Raw genomic sequence first — 15,481 nt, 5'->3', positions numbered from 1 at the left:
AATTCACTAGATGTTTTATTATCTTTTATATCAAAACAGAATGGTTCAAAGCAATTACTAAAAGCAAAAATGAATAAAGCATCCATGTTTTTAAACCTTTAACATTTTGCATGATTGGACCTGATGCTTTACAAAATCTGCTTCCTTTCTTCATGCTTAGAGCCACATAAAAATTATTCATCAAAATGATCCACCAAATCTTCAACAAAAAAACCCCAAAATAACAGCTACACGAACAATCTATGGACAATTTCAAATGATTTTTCTCCATTAGTAAAATGGCATTAAAATAGTGAATAGCTCCGTCATTCGGGACAAAGTTTTTCTTTCACAGTCAAACCGTTAAAGGTGCAGGAAACCATTTGGGAGAAAAGGAAAGCTTTGGGCTTCGAATGCTCAGTTTGTCTCGCCTTTGAACCCGTGTCCGACAGAGGAGGAGCTCACTGAACAGCAGCTCTCTGTGTTTCCTCTGTGGTCAACCAGCAGCTACTGGAACCTCATGCCATGCAGAGGCCAGCTCTGTAGTTTATATTTAAACAAGCAATGATTCCACCCTACCACTTCCATGGAATGAGAAGAGGGGAAAAAATAAAACCCAGTCTGTAATCCGCAGGAAGAGATTTTAAGAAGAAAAAGAAACAGTCGAGGCAAAAAGGTTGTTAAAACACAGAGGAGAAGGGGCCTGTTGAATGGAGCGTGACGGGCGCTGAGTGGTGGGCGTTGTGGGTTAAGGGAGCAAACAAAACATACATCATTGTCTTGGGGTGCTGAGGTCTCAATCCAGAACTGAGCAGCACTGATCTGCTGGCCCAAAAGATCACTCAACTGGCTTGTTTTTTAAAGGATAGAAAGCAGTTGTACGCAGCAGAGACGGAACAAACTCATGTTTGTTTAAAAAGTGGCGCATGCTGCGCAGGGCTCATAAGATCTATACTCGAGTAAAAAAACAAACACAAAAGCTTTTGAAAAAGCTGAAGTGAATCTTGGTTAAAAATCAATGCAGGAGTCTTCTTTGCCATGATTAAACTAAGGTCTGTTTTTACACTGACCTTAATTGCAGTTAATTATGTGTAGTGAATGAAAGTAAAATACTTTTTCGTGCACAGAAAACCTTGATGCTTACTCAAAGTTTTCTTGTGCAAGGAAGTGGTTTGCAGCTGCATGTGAAAGAAGAATATATTGTTTTGAAGAGCTCTCCCAGGATGCTATTTCAGAATTGTCATCTCAACATGGTCAGTTGAACCTGTCATTTTAGCTACCAGGAATACGATTATGTGCTTTCGCACGAGAAGAACACCGAGTCTGCAACACCACTTGGAAACGGGCCTGTTCTGTGGGGACAGGGGGCAAACTGTTCCACTTTCATTCTGGCCCGATAAAAGAAAACATTCCACTTTTTACAACCAACACACACAAACTAAACCACAAAAATATCCCTGCTATCAGTCTTTAAGGCTTTTTAGTACCGATTTATTACACTGGCAGATTACGAAACATGAAATTATTATTTTTTAAAAGCCTCAAGAAAACATTTGTTGTGAAATGGGCCAATCTAATTGAATTAGTAATATAATATACCTGATTGATTACTCCAAGACTTTTATATATAAAGTGTCGTCTTTTGACAAAATTAAGCAAGCATGTTCTTCCATTGAGTTTAGTCTGTATTTCATTTGACCTTTGACACCCTCAGCTGACTGGTGGGCCAGTGGGTCTGTGTACATCTGTCACCTCTGCTTGTAAAGTCAAATCAGCTTGCTGTTTTTGAATCTGCTCCAAGCCAAAGTTAAAGGTTATTTCACTCACCTTACTGCAGTCTGTTCATCTTGTGTTGCTTTTTGTCTTGATTTTAATTTTCTGTTGTTCCCATAGATGCAACACTGACTGATTTTAAAGGTCATAGCTGAAAATGAGGCATTTCAAATTTATCAAATGCGTCTTTTGATTTTCTAATGAAATTGACGTTTTTTAAAGGACCGCTCTCTGAAACTAATCCTGGAACATGCTGTGGTTGCATCATTGCCATTCACAAGCTGCAGATGGCCTTAGCCCTTCCTTACTTGTTACTACTTGTCATGTCATATCACAAGTTCTTTTCCCAGAAGACAGAAAAATACAAATACAATTTTAGCATAAATACAGTTTATAGTGCAAAATTCTGATGCAGTGTTTTTTTTAATAAGTCTTATGTATTTCAACTTAATCCAGTTCAATTCAGCAATATTTTGTTAATCTCTAAAAGCTCCTGTAGCTACCAGCATTACAGAGGTCTTAAAGAAACCTCTGACTGAACACACTGGGTTTTTTTATTTCATGCCTAGACTGACTCAAGTATTAGTTTGTAATTTTCATATTGAATAGAGATAAATCCACAAATATCTGCACTTTTTTATTTTAAACTTGTACATCTCCAAGCAGCATTTCTTCATTACTAATTTAGCTGTATGAATTATTTAGAGGGCATATTGGTTCCCAGAAATGTCTTTTCAATCCCCTTAAAAGATTTTTTTTTTCCTTTCCTTTCCAAAAGCTTTTAGGCACAGCTGCAAGGAGTGTCTTAAGTACTTGTGACAATGTTTCCTTTTAGATGTCAGTCAGATAAGAGAAAAGAAGCCAGCGATTTGACATTTTGCTTGAACAGGACTGAAATCAGTCTCTTCTGTTGTGGGAGGACCAAAGCCACATTATCAATCTTTTGTGTGAGAGTGTTGCAGCCAGGAGAACTGAGAGCTGGAAACAAATAACACTGTCATCCAATCAGAGGCACAACAACAAGCTGCTATGCAAAGTGGGCAGAGGAGGTGAAAGAGATGTAATGACATTTGACAGTTTAATAAAAGTCTGCCGTTATTTCATATTGCTGTCCTGTCTTCGGAGGATACAGTATTTTGAATATAGTCACAACTATAAGCATCTACTAGAAATATTCTGAATGTCTTTTTTTGTCAGGGAGAATGTAACTTGTGAAATAAATAATATTTAATATTCCATAATCAGATAAAATAAAGTGTTAAGAATATAAAATTCCTCAATTATCAAAGGGAAAGTTCTTGTATGTTTTGTAAACACATGACATAAAAAGGCTTATAAAATGACTAATTCTGTGAGAGATAATGATGAGACTGCCTCTGTCAAATATTCAAATGTTTCAGACTTCAAAATGAACCTGGCTGAGAAATATTCCAGTCAGAAAGTTTCTTTATAGCTGGAAAACTTGTTTAAAGTTCCACAATATCCTGTGGTGGCGCAGGGGCATCGCACCACCCACATCCTGAGGCCTTAGTCCTCGTGCCGGTGGTCGCAGGTTCGACATTTGCTGCATGTCTTCTCCCTCTTTCCTGTCAAACTACTTTCAAAAATAAAGGCCACTAGAGCCAACAAAACCTTAAAAAAGAAAAAACTTCCACAATGTCTATTTCTGAATAATCTGTACCAGTTCTGACTGGTTGCTAATTTTAGTCACAGAAACTTTTAGATTTTTTTTTAACCACAGAATAAGTGCTAATAAAAGAAGAAAAAAAAATCATCTGAAGCGCTGATAAATAATATCTGTGGTCTTATGAAAAAAATAGACATTTAATTATTTACATTTTAATGCTTTACAATCATTTTCTAAAATTATATTTTAAAGTGGACATTACATGTGATAATCTAGTAAAAAGTTAACCAAAACAGTAGGTCTGATGAAGTTGTATAAAAGTATAAAGTATCACAGCAGAACATTTGTTTATTAAAATGTGCGACTCACAAAGATTGTTTAACTTTTTGGGTTTAGGTTATATTGAGTTTCTGTCTTTAAACATTAAACATCTCTATGTTTAGAGTTTAAAGGAAACATTAAACACATCTTTGTTTAATATTTAAAGGAAACATTAAACATACTTTTATGTTTAAAAATATATGTTAAACATTAAACATACATATATGTTTAAATGTCATTTAAATCAGCACCTTGCTGTGGATTTTTCACAGCAAACATATTTTTCTATTTTGAACACTATTTTATTCTCCCATTTTCTCTTAGATATCCAAAACATCAGGTTTCTACATGCCAGAGAAAACGCTTCAGATCTCGACCTCATGTATTAATTCAAAGGGAAACAGACGAATCAGAGATTTATGTTTAAATTCTCTCTGCTTTTCATTTGAAGTTCTTCACATTTGTATCTAATGTGAAGCAACAACAGTTATGATTTGTAGAGAAATTTTACATTCCTTCAGACCTCTAATATGTTTGATTAGAGTATACAGAATCCTTCACAACACATTCTTTCCCATTCTTGCTTCTGCATCTATAACCTTTCTGAGTGCAAGAAGCAGAAAGTGTATTGCTCAGGGACTGATGGTGATGTCACTGACACAAAATTATATAAATTATCTTTACGTTTTATGCAGTTTTGCTAGCACAAACTGAGTAAATTGCAGCATAAGTTCACCTTACAGTATTACTTGCTTTTCACTGACTTCATGAAAAGAAAATTAATTCTCAATCATAAAACATTTTCAGATTTGTAAAAACCAAGAAACATCAATTTGTGTTGATGTCCTAGAACAGCGATGAGCAGAACCCAAAGGCAGGTGGGTGAAAATCAACAGTTTCACTTAAAAAAGTAATTTAAAAGCTTTAAAAAACTCAGGACTAGTAATACATAATACACATGAGTTAGGAACAAGGAACCAATAACGGAATATTCTGACCAGGATAAAATAAAAGCAATCGTAAAGGAACTGACAATGACAACAATTGACAAATACTAAAATATCAAAATTTTTAATGCTTTTCACATTTTTATTAATTTTTACATGAAAGGATAATCATATTTGGTAGACAACTTATAGAAGGTGGGGTGAGATTGTTTTACCTGTTAAAGATTGTCACTGAGTCATCATGGATATGGAGTAGACTGATTTATTTTATTATTCTTTGTGCAGACTGCATCAGAGCCAGAGGCCACCACGCAGCCCCCTCCGTCCCTGCAGGGTGTTGAGGAGCTGTTGGAGGCGGTGGCGGTGCTCAGCACAGTGGAGGACGTCATGAAGTATCTGGAACCGGAGCGATGGCAGCTGGATATGGAGGAGCTGTACAAACCCACGTGGCACGTGTTGGGGAAGTCGTTCATCCTCAACAGGAAGGCCAGAGGTAGAGCACTTCATCTTCTAGATTTCAATTTCTGCTCTAGAAACATGTATAAAAGCTTGATAAAATAATACTAAATAAATATGTGAAAAGAACAAAAACTAAAACAGGAACTGAATGTAATCTCTGTAAACTTTACCATAAGTTTCCACTCTGCTTTAAAACTATAAAGATAAATATTTGGCACTGAGGTAATTCTGAACTTCTTCTGTGTCATTGAGAAGGAGCTGATCTCAATCTGCTGAGGGAGGAAGTTCGGCTGTACAGCTGCACACCACGCAACTACTCAGTGTCTTTGCGAGAGGAGCTGAAAAGGACAGATGTCATTTTCTGGCCCAGCTGCCTCCTTGTAAAGCGCTGTGGTGGAAACTGTGCCTGCTGCTCTCATCGCTGCATAGACTGCCAGTGCGTGCCAGCAAGGGTCACAAAGAAATACCATGAGGTAATCATCACTTCAGAGATTAAACTTTAAAACTTATCCACCTTTTTTTAATCTTGTGAACCAAAAAGGAATGTATGGGATGGTTCGCACACCGTACCAGAATGACAACATTGATAAAGTCAAAGCTGCATACAAGAAAACTCTTATTGATAATCATTTATGTGCCAACTTATTCAACCAATTTTTTTCATTTTCAATTCATGTTTTTAATTGCATTCAACTAAAGCACCTCTGATCAATAATCAAATCTAAGTTTGTAATCTTTTTTTTTAGTACAGTAAGAAAAACCAAAATGAAGGAAAGGAATTTATTTATCCACCATTGTTTTTCTCTGAAATGATATGTATTTTATTCACTCCATATGGTTTAGAAATGATTTATGTACATATTTTTAAGTGGATAAAAAAGAAAGGTTTTCTGCACCGATCAGCTCATGCGCCGTCTTCTCAACAGGTTCTTCTGTTGAGACATCGAGGCGGAGGGAGAAGCCTGCAGAAGTCCATGACGGATGTGGCCTTGGAGCATCATGAAGAGTGTTCCTGTGTCTGTAAAGACGACCAGGACTGACCTCAGATCTGAATAGAAGCTGCCAACAGCAGCACCAGAACTTCAGACATGAACTCTGCAGCCGTTCTGAATCTCATCCACTTCCACTGGGGAGCTAACAAGATTCTTCTTTCATACGCTTGTCCTTTCACTAATTGGATGAAGCAGAACAGACTGGAATCTAATAAATCTTTGGTATGGATGTGACCATTGGGGAATACAAATAGTGTGCTCTGATTGTATTTTAGCGGAAAGGAAAATCACTGGAGCAAAGGTGGACTATTACCAAACAGCTCCAGAGACGGAGATAACTCAGAGACGTTGTCTACTCATCCGGAAAAAGTTTTCATTCTGTGTGGACTGTTACATTTACGGGAGCGTCTTCTTTAAGGGCTTCTAGTCTCTGTAAGTGAGCTTCCTCCAGCTGCTTAACTCCCACAGTTTCATGGTTCATGTTTTTCACCATTGAGTCAAAGAGAAGCGGTTGTGTCTGGTTACTTTCCTTTACTATCGTTGAGCTTTGCTACAGATTTGTCAGTGGAAAAATGCAGTGTCATACAATCACATTATGTGTAAATATTTTTTCAGTTTTGTTTTTTATACCAAAGATATTCCAGGAGGGATTGTTGCGAATTTTGAACCAGCTGGACATTGTCTAGAAACATTTCTGTGATCCATATCAGCGATATCAACTCTGCTTGCTTGAGGAATATATTGCATTTTGTTGTTTTTGCAGAATGATTGTTCATAATAAATATTTATTTCTAATGAAAGGGAATTTAGATACAATGTGCCTTATTTGCTACATTTTTGCTGTACAGTAGAATTAGTTTTCATTTTCTATTTTTAGTCATTTTTACTTTGAAATTTCATTGAGGTTGTTTTTTATTTGAACAACATAATTATTTAACTGTTTGTGTATTTTCTAATACTGAGCTTAAAGAATAAATTTTTCAATTTCTGCTTGAATTTGAACTTCTTGTGGCTCCTCTAAATTAAACTTTAACAGACAGACAGGAGTCTGACTTGTGCTGGATGTCGAATGTGTACGGAGTGAAAAGGAACGGTGAGAGTACAGAGCCCTGTGGCGCTCCTGCTGCTGATCACCTGCTTACACACACAGTCCCTCGGTTTCCCAAACTGAAGTCAGTCTGTCAGGCACTCACTGATCCAAGCAATTGTTGAGACCTCTGCTTGTGTTTTCTTTAGTTTAATAGCAAAAAATGTTTAATAATATATTATATAGTAAATATGAGATCAAAATTTCCAACACAAAGGTCAATGAGTTTCAGAAGAAAATAAAGGATTTCCAAAGTTTAACACCAGTAATTTTTTTTCAGGACTTTATGAATGAAAGGGTTTGAGTTTAGGTCTGTGCATTATAATGAGAGAATATAACATTCTCACAATTAGGAACTCAGAGGACAAAGGGTCCAGAAATTTCTCTTTCCCATGTGTCTATTCAGTACGACCCTTTTTTAAGGAGAAGATAAAGCATTTTTTAGAGACAAAGTTTATTCTATTAATGACTGAATTAGTTTAAAACTTCTGTGTTTTCTGAAACCCCTGAACAAGCTGTACGTTTTCACATTCTTCTAAAAACTAAAAGCTTCACGCTGAGTGTTACTGCAGAGTTTTGTCATCATTATTCTCAGTAGACCTTATGACTTGGCTAACAATTATGGCTTTGTGCAGATGATTCGAATTAAAAACAGTCAAAGAATGAATTATTCGAATACTTAGAAACATCTACGGAAAATCAGATGAAATTTTTGCACATTTATAGTCATGATTATAAATGTTCTGTATGTGTTAATTCAACCAGTCTGTTGCTAAAGTGCTTTATAACACCCAGAGAAGCGTTGCTCCCTTTTCTTTTGGCCATCAGGTCACCCAGGAGGAGGTACTCATTTGTCCATCTCACACATTGCTGTCCTGGCCAATTATTCTCATATAATGTCCATCCTGGCAGGCATCTGAGGCGAGGCCAGATGCTACTGCATAAGCCCGCCGGCTCCCGCTGTGGCTTTTTGGACATTAAACAGGCGGCCTTCCTTGGCTGCAGCAGTGTTACTTTGCAAAGGAAACCTCACTGCATTGGCGCAGGATGCGACACGTCGTGGTCAGTTGGTTTGGCTCTGGACAGTGTTTGTGGATTTATAAGTGTGTGAGGAAGTTTGTAGCTGTATTCCAACAGTTGACACTTCCAGGCTTCCTCTGTCTTTGCTTCTCAGTTGAGGACCAATCAGCTGCAGGCTAGAATATACACACATGCTGCATATTTCTGAACATTTTTCATTTTAGACTTGCTGCAAGGATAAAAAATACTATGCTTTGGAGCGTGCAGTCATTAAAGTGGGTACATTGAATTAATTAATGGTATTATAAACGCCACATAACAAGAAGTTTCGCAAAAGCCCTTGGACTTCCAGCCTCCTCCACAGATGAGTCATGTTTTCATTTCTATACTGATTCTCAGAAATACTTCTGAAATGAAACAATTAACTTATGCAAAGTTGAAGGTCTGAATCTGCAGCAACTCCATTATAAAGCAGTAAGAACATAAAGTAAGAACATAAACCTGTTCTTTGGTGCAACATTCTGTAAATCATATGTGTAAATTCATGTGCTTCATGTGGATGGAACATTTTGTCGTTTGCTCTTTAGTTTTCACTCAGTGTGAACATTTCTGGTATGGATAAAAAAGCTTCCAATCTCTGTCTGCTGTATAGCCCACAGGAATCGATTCATTGTGTCCTTTATATTTCTAAATATGACTCAGTGGATGCTGTATAAAATTCTACTGTTGCCTCAGGCTGCAAAAGATTTTGCACAAACAAAACTATCATGTAGGATGATTGTTTTCACCAGAGTATACCAGCATTAAAGAATAACTCGTTTTCAGATGTTTTCTTTCATGCACTACAAAGTTCCTTTAAAAAACAAAAATGAACCTAAAAGGGTTTTTTTACACTGGAGAAAAATTTTACTGCAAAATATGACTATAATACGTATTTTGTGGTTGAGGTCTAATACTTTAAAAGCTCAAAATACCTGAGCAAGAGCCATTGTTCCTGAAGACCAAATTCAGTCACCTGTAATACAAACTTATTGACATGGATTACTAGTTTCATTTCTCCAACTTTTTCTTTCAGCTGTTTAATTATAATCACAATCCTCTTTACTACAGTCTCTGCAGTTCTCCTGTGTTTGCAGAAATGTCCTTATACTGGCAAAAAGTTCAGAGTCAATCTCCTCTGGAGGTCATTTAAAAGTGCTACATCTTTGAAGAACAACTGAAACTTATTATACATTTCTCTCTGGAAATCGTCTATTCTCTGCATATTACGTGCATATTAATATAGACACACCATGGACAGGAGTGACGTGTTCTGACTTCATAGATGACATGCATGTGTGTCCTTCTTTCTTCCTGGAAGAGCAGAGGAGGTAAAATGTTACAATAATCTTTAAGACATCTGTAGATAATCATTCACCTTTGAGCTTCCTTTGGCCCCAAGAGATTTGGATCCTCACTCTTCAGTGATTACAGACAGATACTGTATCTCTCCACAGTCTTTGTGACACATTGGTGATGGGAATGTCAGGAAACTTCTCTTCTTCATTTTCTGCTCTTCATTTTAAATAGAATTGTTGAAATTGTTGTGGTGGATTTTTTTATGGAGATGAGCCTCCAGAGCAATGATTCATATCATCAATAAACTGTCAAATTTGTCCCGAAGAAAATGTAATTTTATTTTTACCAGTGACAAAATCTTTTTACTCTTTTCATCACTACTTTAAAATATTATTGTCTTTGCATCTGTGTGTGGTATTGAGCTCAGAATGCAACTTTTAGATCAAATCTACAGGACTAAATAATTTTTTTATCCAGTTAATTTTAGAGTCCAGTTAATTGTATCAGATTTTAATCAAAAATCATGTATCAACAAAATAAACAACATTCTCAATCTTTTTGCTGCTAAATATTTGAATAGACATTTGAGCTCAACACAGGAGATAACCATTGTTTTTAATCTGTTATGTAAGTTTAGTCAGCCACCAGATTAGTGCAAAGTGCTACTTTACCCATTCAGCCTTCAGGAAATCCTTGATCATCCATGGAACATTTTAGAAAAAAAAATCTTCTTTGCAGACTGTGGACGCTGACATTAGTGCTGGGGACGTCTGTGCTGCTGCAACAGGTTTTGCATTGAGATGGTATTTTAGGTTTGAATAGCTTTGCTGATAGTCTAAGTACTTTTACACAACTTGCACACAACAATAGTCCTTTCCAGCGTCCAATTAGATTATTTTTTTAAAAATAAAAATGAACCTACAGTGTGGAAAGAGAAGCAGCTTTGTTTGTAGATGTTGCTTGTGCATCAGAGTTACGGGCATAACAGAATGCAAAGGTTCCGTCCAGAACCTTGTATGAAATAAAAATGAATAATTGTATACAATATTTAATGTCTTATAATTATTTCATCAAAACTGTTTACCTTATAAAGAAAGGTGTGGTTTTAAACTTGTAATGGCCATGGAACTTGCAACTCTGTAGAGTTATTTTAAACAGGATTCATGACACAAAAAGGTTAAAGTCTTGAAAATGAGTAATGCAGAATTTATTTTCAAAATATAAGCAGCTACAGTTCTGAGGCAGAACCAAACATTTCTGGCGTACATTTCCAAGGAAGAAACAAACTATCATTTTTCAAAGAATAGAAATCCAGAGAGCGACAGTCAAACAAGAACATTTCACCATATCCAAGATTAAAGTCCTGCAATTCACTTTGCTTCCAGCTCTTCAGCCTCCAAATGAAAATTTTAAATCAATGTCAAATGTTGCTGCACCTGATGTGATCATGTCTTCAGAGCCAAAGGACACACTGTGCGGTTTCAGAGATTACTCGCTTTGAAGAATAAGTAGCTTGCAAAGCCTTGGGAATGAAAATGGGCTGGAGTTTAAGAGTTGCTTTAGCTTCTTAAATGGAACGCCATGGTCTGTTTCTCAAATATCATCCACAGAGGTTTATGTTTTAAATGAGAGGTTTTTGTATGGAAACAGCATGTTATCATTTTGTTTATGACATTTGGGAAACATGGTGACTGAAAGATTCTGGACTGAAAGATTCTGGTTTCTGGAGCCAAGAAACTTTGCCATCTATAATTCGGGCTCTAGATAAATCCTGAACATGAAAGAACAAAGAGTACAATTAATATTTTGAAATGTGATGTTTAAAACTCTGAAGCTTTTTCCAATAAAAATGATGGGAAAGAACCAAGTAAAATGTGTAAGGCAATTCCAAAAGAAACCTAATCTGTTTGTATTGAACAGTATTTAAAATACCACAATGGAAACGTGGAATATTTCTATGCAACTTGTCCTTCTTACCTTGTAATAGTTCATAAGATAAAAATTTGAAGTTCAGAGGAGCAGTGGTTGAACTGAGGTGCATGTGTTGGTCTTTAGTGTTGAACTTCATGGATGTGCTTTGTCTTGTCTTTCAGCTGCTCATCAGTTTCATTCAATCCAGTTCAGATTTAATTATAAAAGCAACTTCATATGGGACCAAAGTGGCACACTTGAAAAAGAATTAAGATGAATTAAAAGAAAATTCCAGCTCTTACTGAGAAACAGAGAAAAACTGATAAAATGACACAAAAACAAAACAGAGTAAACTGACCATGTCTAATGTTTGTTTAGCTGGTTTTACTGTACAGCAACAGCCCTGTAATATCTGCATTTTATCCTTTTTTCAATTTCTTCTCAGCTCGATGATCCTGACAGCTGGATTCCATCATTCAACCAGTTCTCAGGTTCAGTTTTATGCAGCCTGGTTTTCACTGGAGCCACAAAGTCCAAAACAGTCTGATAGGTCGAGTGAAACCACCAGCTAAGCTGCTTCATGTCTGCTGCTGCTCATCATGCATTGCTGTGGTTCAAATAGGTCAGAAATTTTATCTTAAAGTTTTCCAAAAAACATTCTGTGAATTTAAATAAATCATTTCCCCTTCAAAATTAAATATCGCTGAATCATTTTGAGGTCAGAGAAGTTATTTCTGATGGTGTGTATTATTGTGAAACTGTGCTAGTGAAAAGTTTCATCAGAATTTAACATAAATAACAGTTTTGTGGAAATGGTGCTTTCACAGAAGAGGTGGTAAAGAAATAAAACATTGCATAAAAGCCTGGTAATTTCTAATATTTTAGGTATTAATAAATTATTCTCCTTTTTGAAAGCCTGCATCTGCCTCATCACTGCATTTTGAGTCACCCGGACAAATAGACTGAGTGGAACGGTTCACACATCCTGTTTTCTTTTCTTCCCGCACCGTTTGAAACGAGGGTCACAGACCACAAGGGAGGCTCAACACAGGTCCCAGTCAGGACTCCACTAAATGTCTCATTCATGTCGAGGCGCTGCCGGGGTAGATCTTAAAAGATCGGTGTGACTGATGTGGTCATGGGGGGTGGGGATCACAACAACCGGGGTCAGTTTACTCACTAGTAAGAGAGGTCTGCAAACTTAGAGAACCAGCCACAGAGGATGACATGAGCCTGTTTCTTTCCTGCACACTTTCCAGTCATTCAGCTTCTGGAAAACCTCAAAAGAAACATCACTCATAATTATGCAAGGTACATTAAAGAGGAACACCCAACATCACGAGTTCAAGCACAGCTTTGAGTAAAATCAGTCAAGCAAACAACACAAACTATTAGAGACAGCTGTTACTGACAGTTTCATTTAGGAAGGTGGAAATGGACTTTTCTCTGGTTGCTTCTCAAAAATCTAGACATATTTTAAATAAATCCTGAGTAATGGTAAAATAAACTTTCAAATCACATAATCTTACAAACAATAGTCTATCATTAAGGGAAGGAAAACCAATGTTTGAACATGTTTCTTCTAAAATCAGATGCTTAGCAACATGAAAGCTGGGAAATCACACAAGCCAAATCGCTGTCATCTTTTGAATTTCCTCTGCATTATTCTTCTTGCTTTACACATTCTTGCCATTGTCTTTAATGTTTGGTACCACTGCAGAGACTAATCCTGACAGGAGCCAACAGCTGTAACTAGCAGCTATATGCTCAGAGAAAAATTATTTTTTAAACACAGACCCACACTGCTTCATTGATACTGGACTCATGCAAGCATTCATTTCTACTTTCCTCTTTCCAGATCTGCAGTCCAATCCTGGTACTTCTTAGCACTGCTGCCTTGCAGCCAGAAGTTCTTGGACTCTTTCTGCATGGAGTTCATCTGTTATCTCCTTGCATCCATAGCTGTTCACCAGGTACTCCAGCAATCTTCATCCCAATGTTGTCAGATTAACTTCTCGCACCAAATTGCTCTCCAAGCTGATCCTTCTCATATCTTGTGTTGCCTTATCTTGCTTTATTAGGAAGGTCAATTGTGAGTCTTAAGCAGTAAATCAACATTTAAAGTATTTTTAAGTAAAATGGACCAGAATATATTACAAAGCGCATAGACTACAAATGAAACAGAAAATTCTGTTACTGCAATTCATGCAAAGGTTTCTGTAACACTTGCATCATTTTCTGTTTTTTGGGGGTTTTTTGTCAGTAGTTCCATGCAGTCTTTCATCCCAGGCCAGTCTTTCCTTGTTCCTTGACCACATTTGTCACATCACATTGTGTTCTGGTTTGCTTTCACATCTTTCTGCTGTACAATTATCTTTGATCTTCAAATGATAACAGTGGCCCTGAATCTAAAGGTCCGCCTCGACTTTATCATGAGAAAGTTTTTGGATAAAATACTTTTGAAGATTCACTTGGAAAACATCAAATATTATAAAACTTTAAAATACTTAAATAGAGAATGCACCAAAAAGACAAGGATACATATTTGCTCTTTTGTCTGAAAAAGTCTCCCTTAGGTATTGTCTCAAAAAAGGTTCAAGCTGTACAACACGACCTCTAGATCTGTGATGTGCTTCTGCTGTTAGACAAGAAGTTGGTTACATCAAACAACTAATCTTTGAAAACAAGAATTTTGTTTATAATGAATTCAGTCAGACCATTTTCAACCAGTTGTAGACAGCTGATGCTATAAAAGGCCATTAAACTTATATCAGCTCGGGAGCTGAGCCTAATCACAGTGTTTAAAGTCAAGACAGCAGCTAATGAGCGCAGCCCAAACAAACAGACAGACAAACAGCATCTTAACACTCTAATAAAATAAAAAGCAATGAAAAAGATTGTAGATAAAAAGGAGAAAAGTAAACTTTTTACTTTAGTAAACATGCCCTGCCATACCAATGCATCTTCATACAGGAGGTTTACCACTGATTGGAGGTTGTCCTTTTGTTTTGTTGTTTTTTGTTTTTTGCATCTTCAACAGTTTCTGGACAGATTGAGAACCAGGACGTTATCCATCCATCCATCCATCCATCTTCTTCCGCTTATCCGAGGTCGGGTCGCGGGGGTAGCAGCTTCAGAAGGGAGGCCCAGACTTCCCTCTCCCCGGCCACTTCTTCTAGCTCTTCCAGGGGAATCCCGAGGCGTTCCCAGGCCAGCCGAGAGACATAGTCTCTCCAGCGTGTCCTGGGTCTTCCTCGGGGCCTCCTCCCGGTGGGACGTGCCCGGAACACCTCACCAGGGAGGCGTCCAGGAGGCATCCTGACCAGATGCCCAAGCCACCTCAACTGGCTCCTCTCGATGTGAAGGAGCAGCGGCTCTACTCTGAGTCCCTCCCGGATGGCTGAGCTTCTCACCCTATCTCTAAGGGAGAGCCCAGCCACCCTACGGAGAAAACCCATTTCGGCCGCTTGTATCCGCGATCTCGTTCTTTCGGTCATGACCCAAAGCTCATGACCATAGATGAGGGTGGGAACGTAGATCGACCGGTAAATCGAGAGCTTCGCTTTTTGGCTCAGCTCTCTCTTCACCACGACGGACCGGTACAGCGCCCGCTTGACAGCAGACGCTGCGCCAATCCGCCTGTCGATCTCCCGCTCCCTTCTTCCCCCATTCGTGAACAAGATCCCGAGATACTTGAACTCCTCCACTTGGGGCAGGACACCCCCCCTGACCCGGAGAAGGCACTCTACCCTTTTCCGGCTCAAGACCATGGCCTCGGATTTGGAGGCACTGATCCCCATCCCGGCCGCTTCACACTCGGCTGCAAACCGCTCCAGCGAGAGCTGCAGATCACGATCTGATGAAGCCAAAAGGACCACATCGTCTGCGAAAAGCAGAGATGAGATCCTAAGACCACCAAATCGGATCCCCTCAACACCTTGGCTGCGCCTAGAAATTCTGTCCATGAAAGTGATGAACAGAATCGGTGACAAAGGGCAGCCCTGGCGGAGTCCAACTCTCACCGGAA

At 38.0% G+C, this 15,481-nt stretch overlaps 1 protein-coding gene across 2 annotated transcripts in view; it reads left to right on the top strand.

Moving 5' to 3' along the window:
• Positions 1–7,094, top strand: part of pdgfc (platelet derived growth factor c) — a 43,311-nt gene extending 36,217 nt beyond the window's left edge. For both annotated transcript variants that reach the window (XM_028009594.1, XM_028009593.1), the window contains 3 exons: positions 4,933–5,140; positions 5,362–5,579; positions 6,033–7,094. In XM_028009594.1, coding sequence (XP_027865395.1) covers positions 4,933–5,140; positions 5,362–5,579; positions 6,033–6,146 — 540 coding nt within the window. In that variant the 3' untranslated portion in view covers positions 6,147–7,094. The remainder of the gene's footprint in view (positions 1–4,932; positions 5,141–5,361; positions 5,580–6,032) is intronic.
• The last annotated feature ends 8,387 nt before the right edge of the window (positions 7,095–15,481 follow it).

Source organism: Xiphophorus couchianus, chromosome 23, assembly GCF_001444195.1.
Source record: "Xiphophorus couchianus chromosome 23, X_couchianus-1.0, whole genome shotgun sequence".
Lineage (NCBI taxonomy): Eukaryota > Metazoa > Chordata > Actinopteri > Cyprinodontiformes > Poeciliidae > Xiphophorus > Xiphophorus couchianus.
The sequence above is the reverse complement of the archived record's forward strand: the minus strand, read 5'-3'. Positions and strand labels throughout refer to the sequence as shown.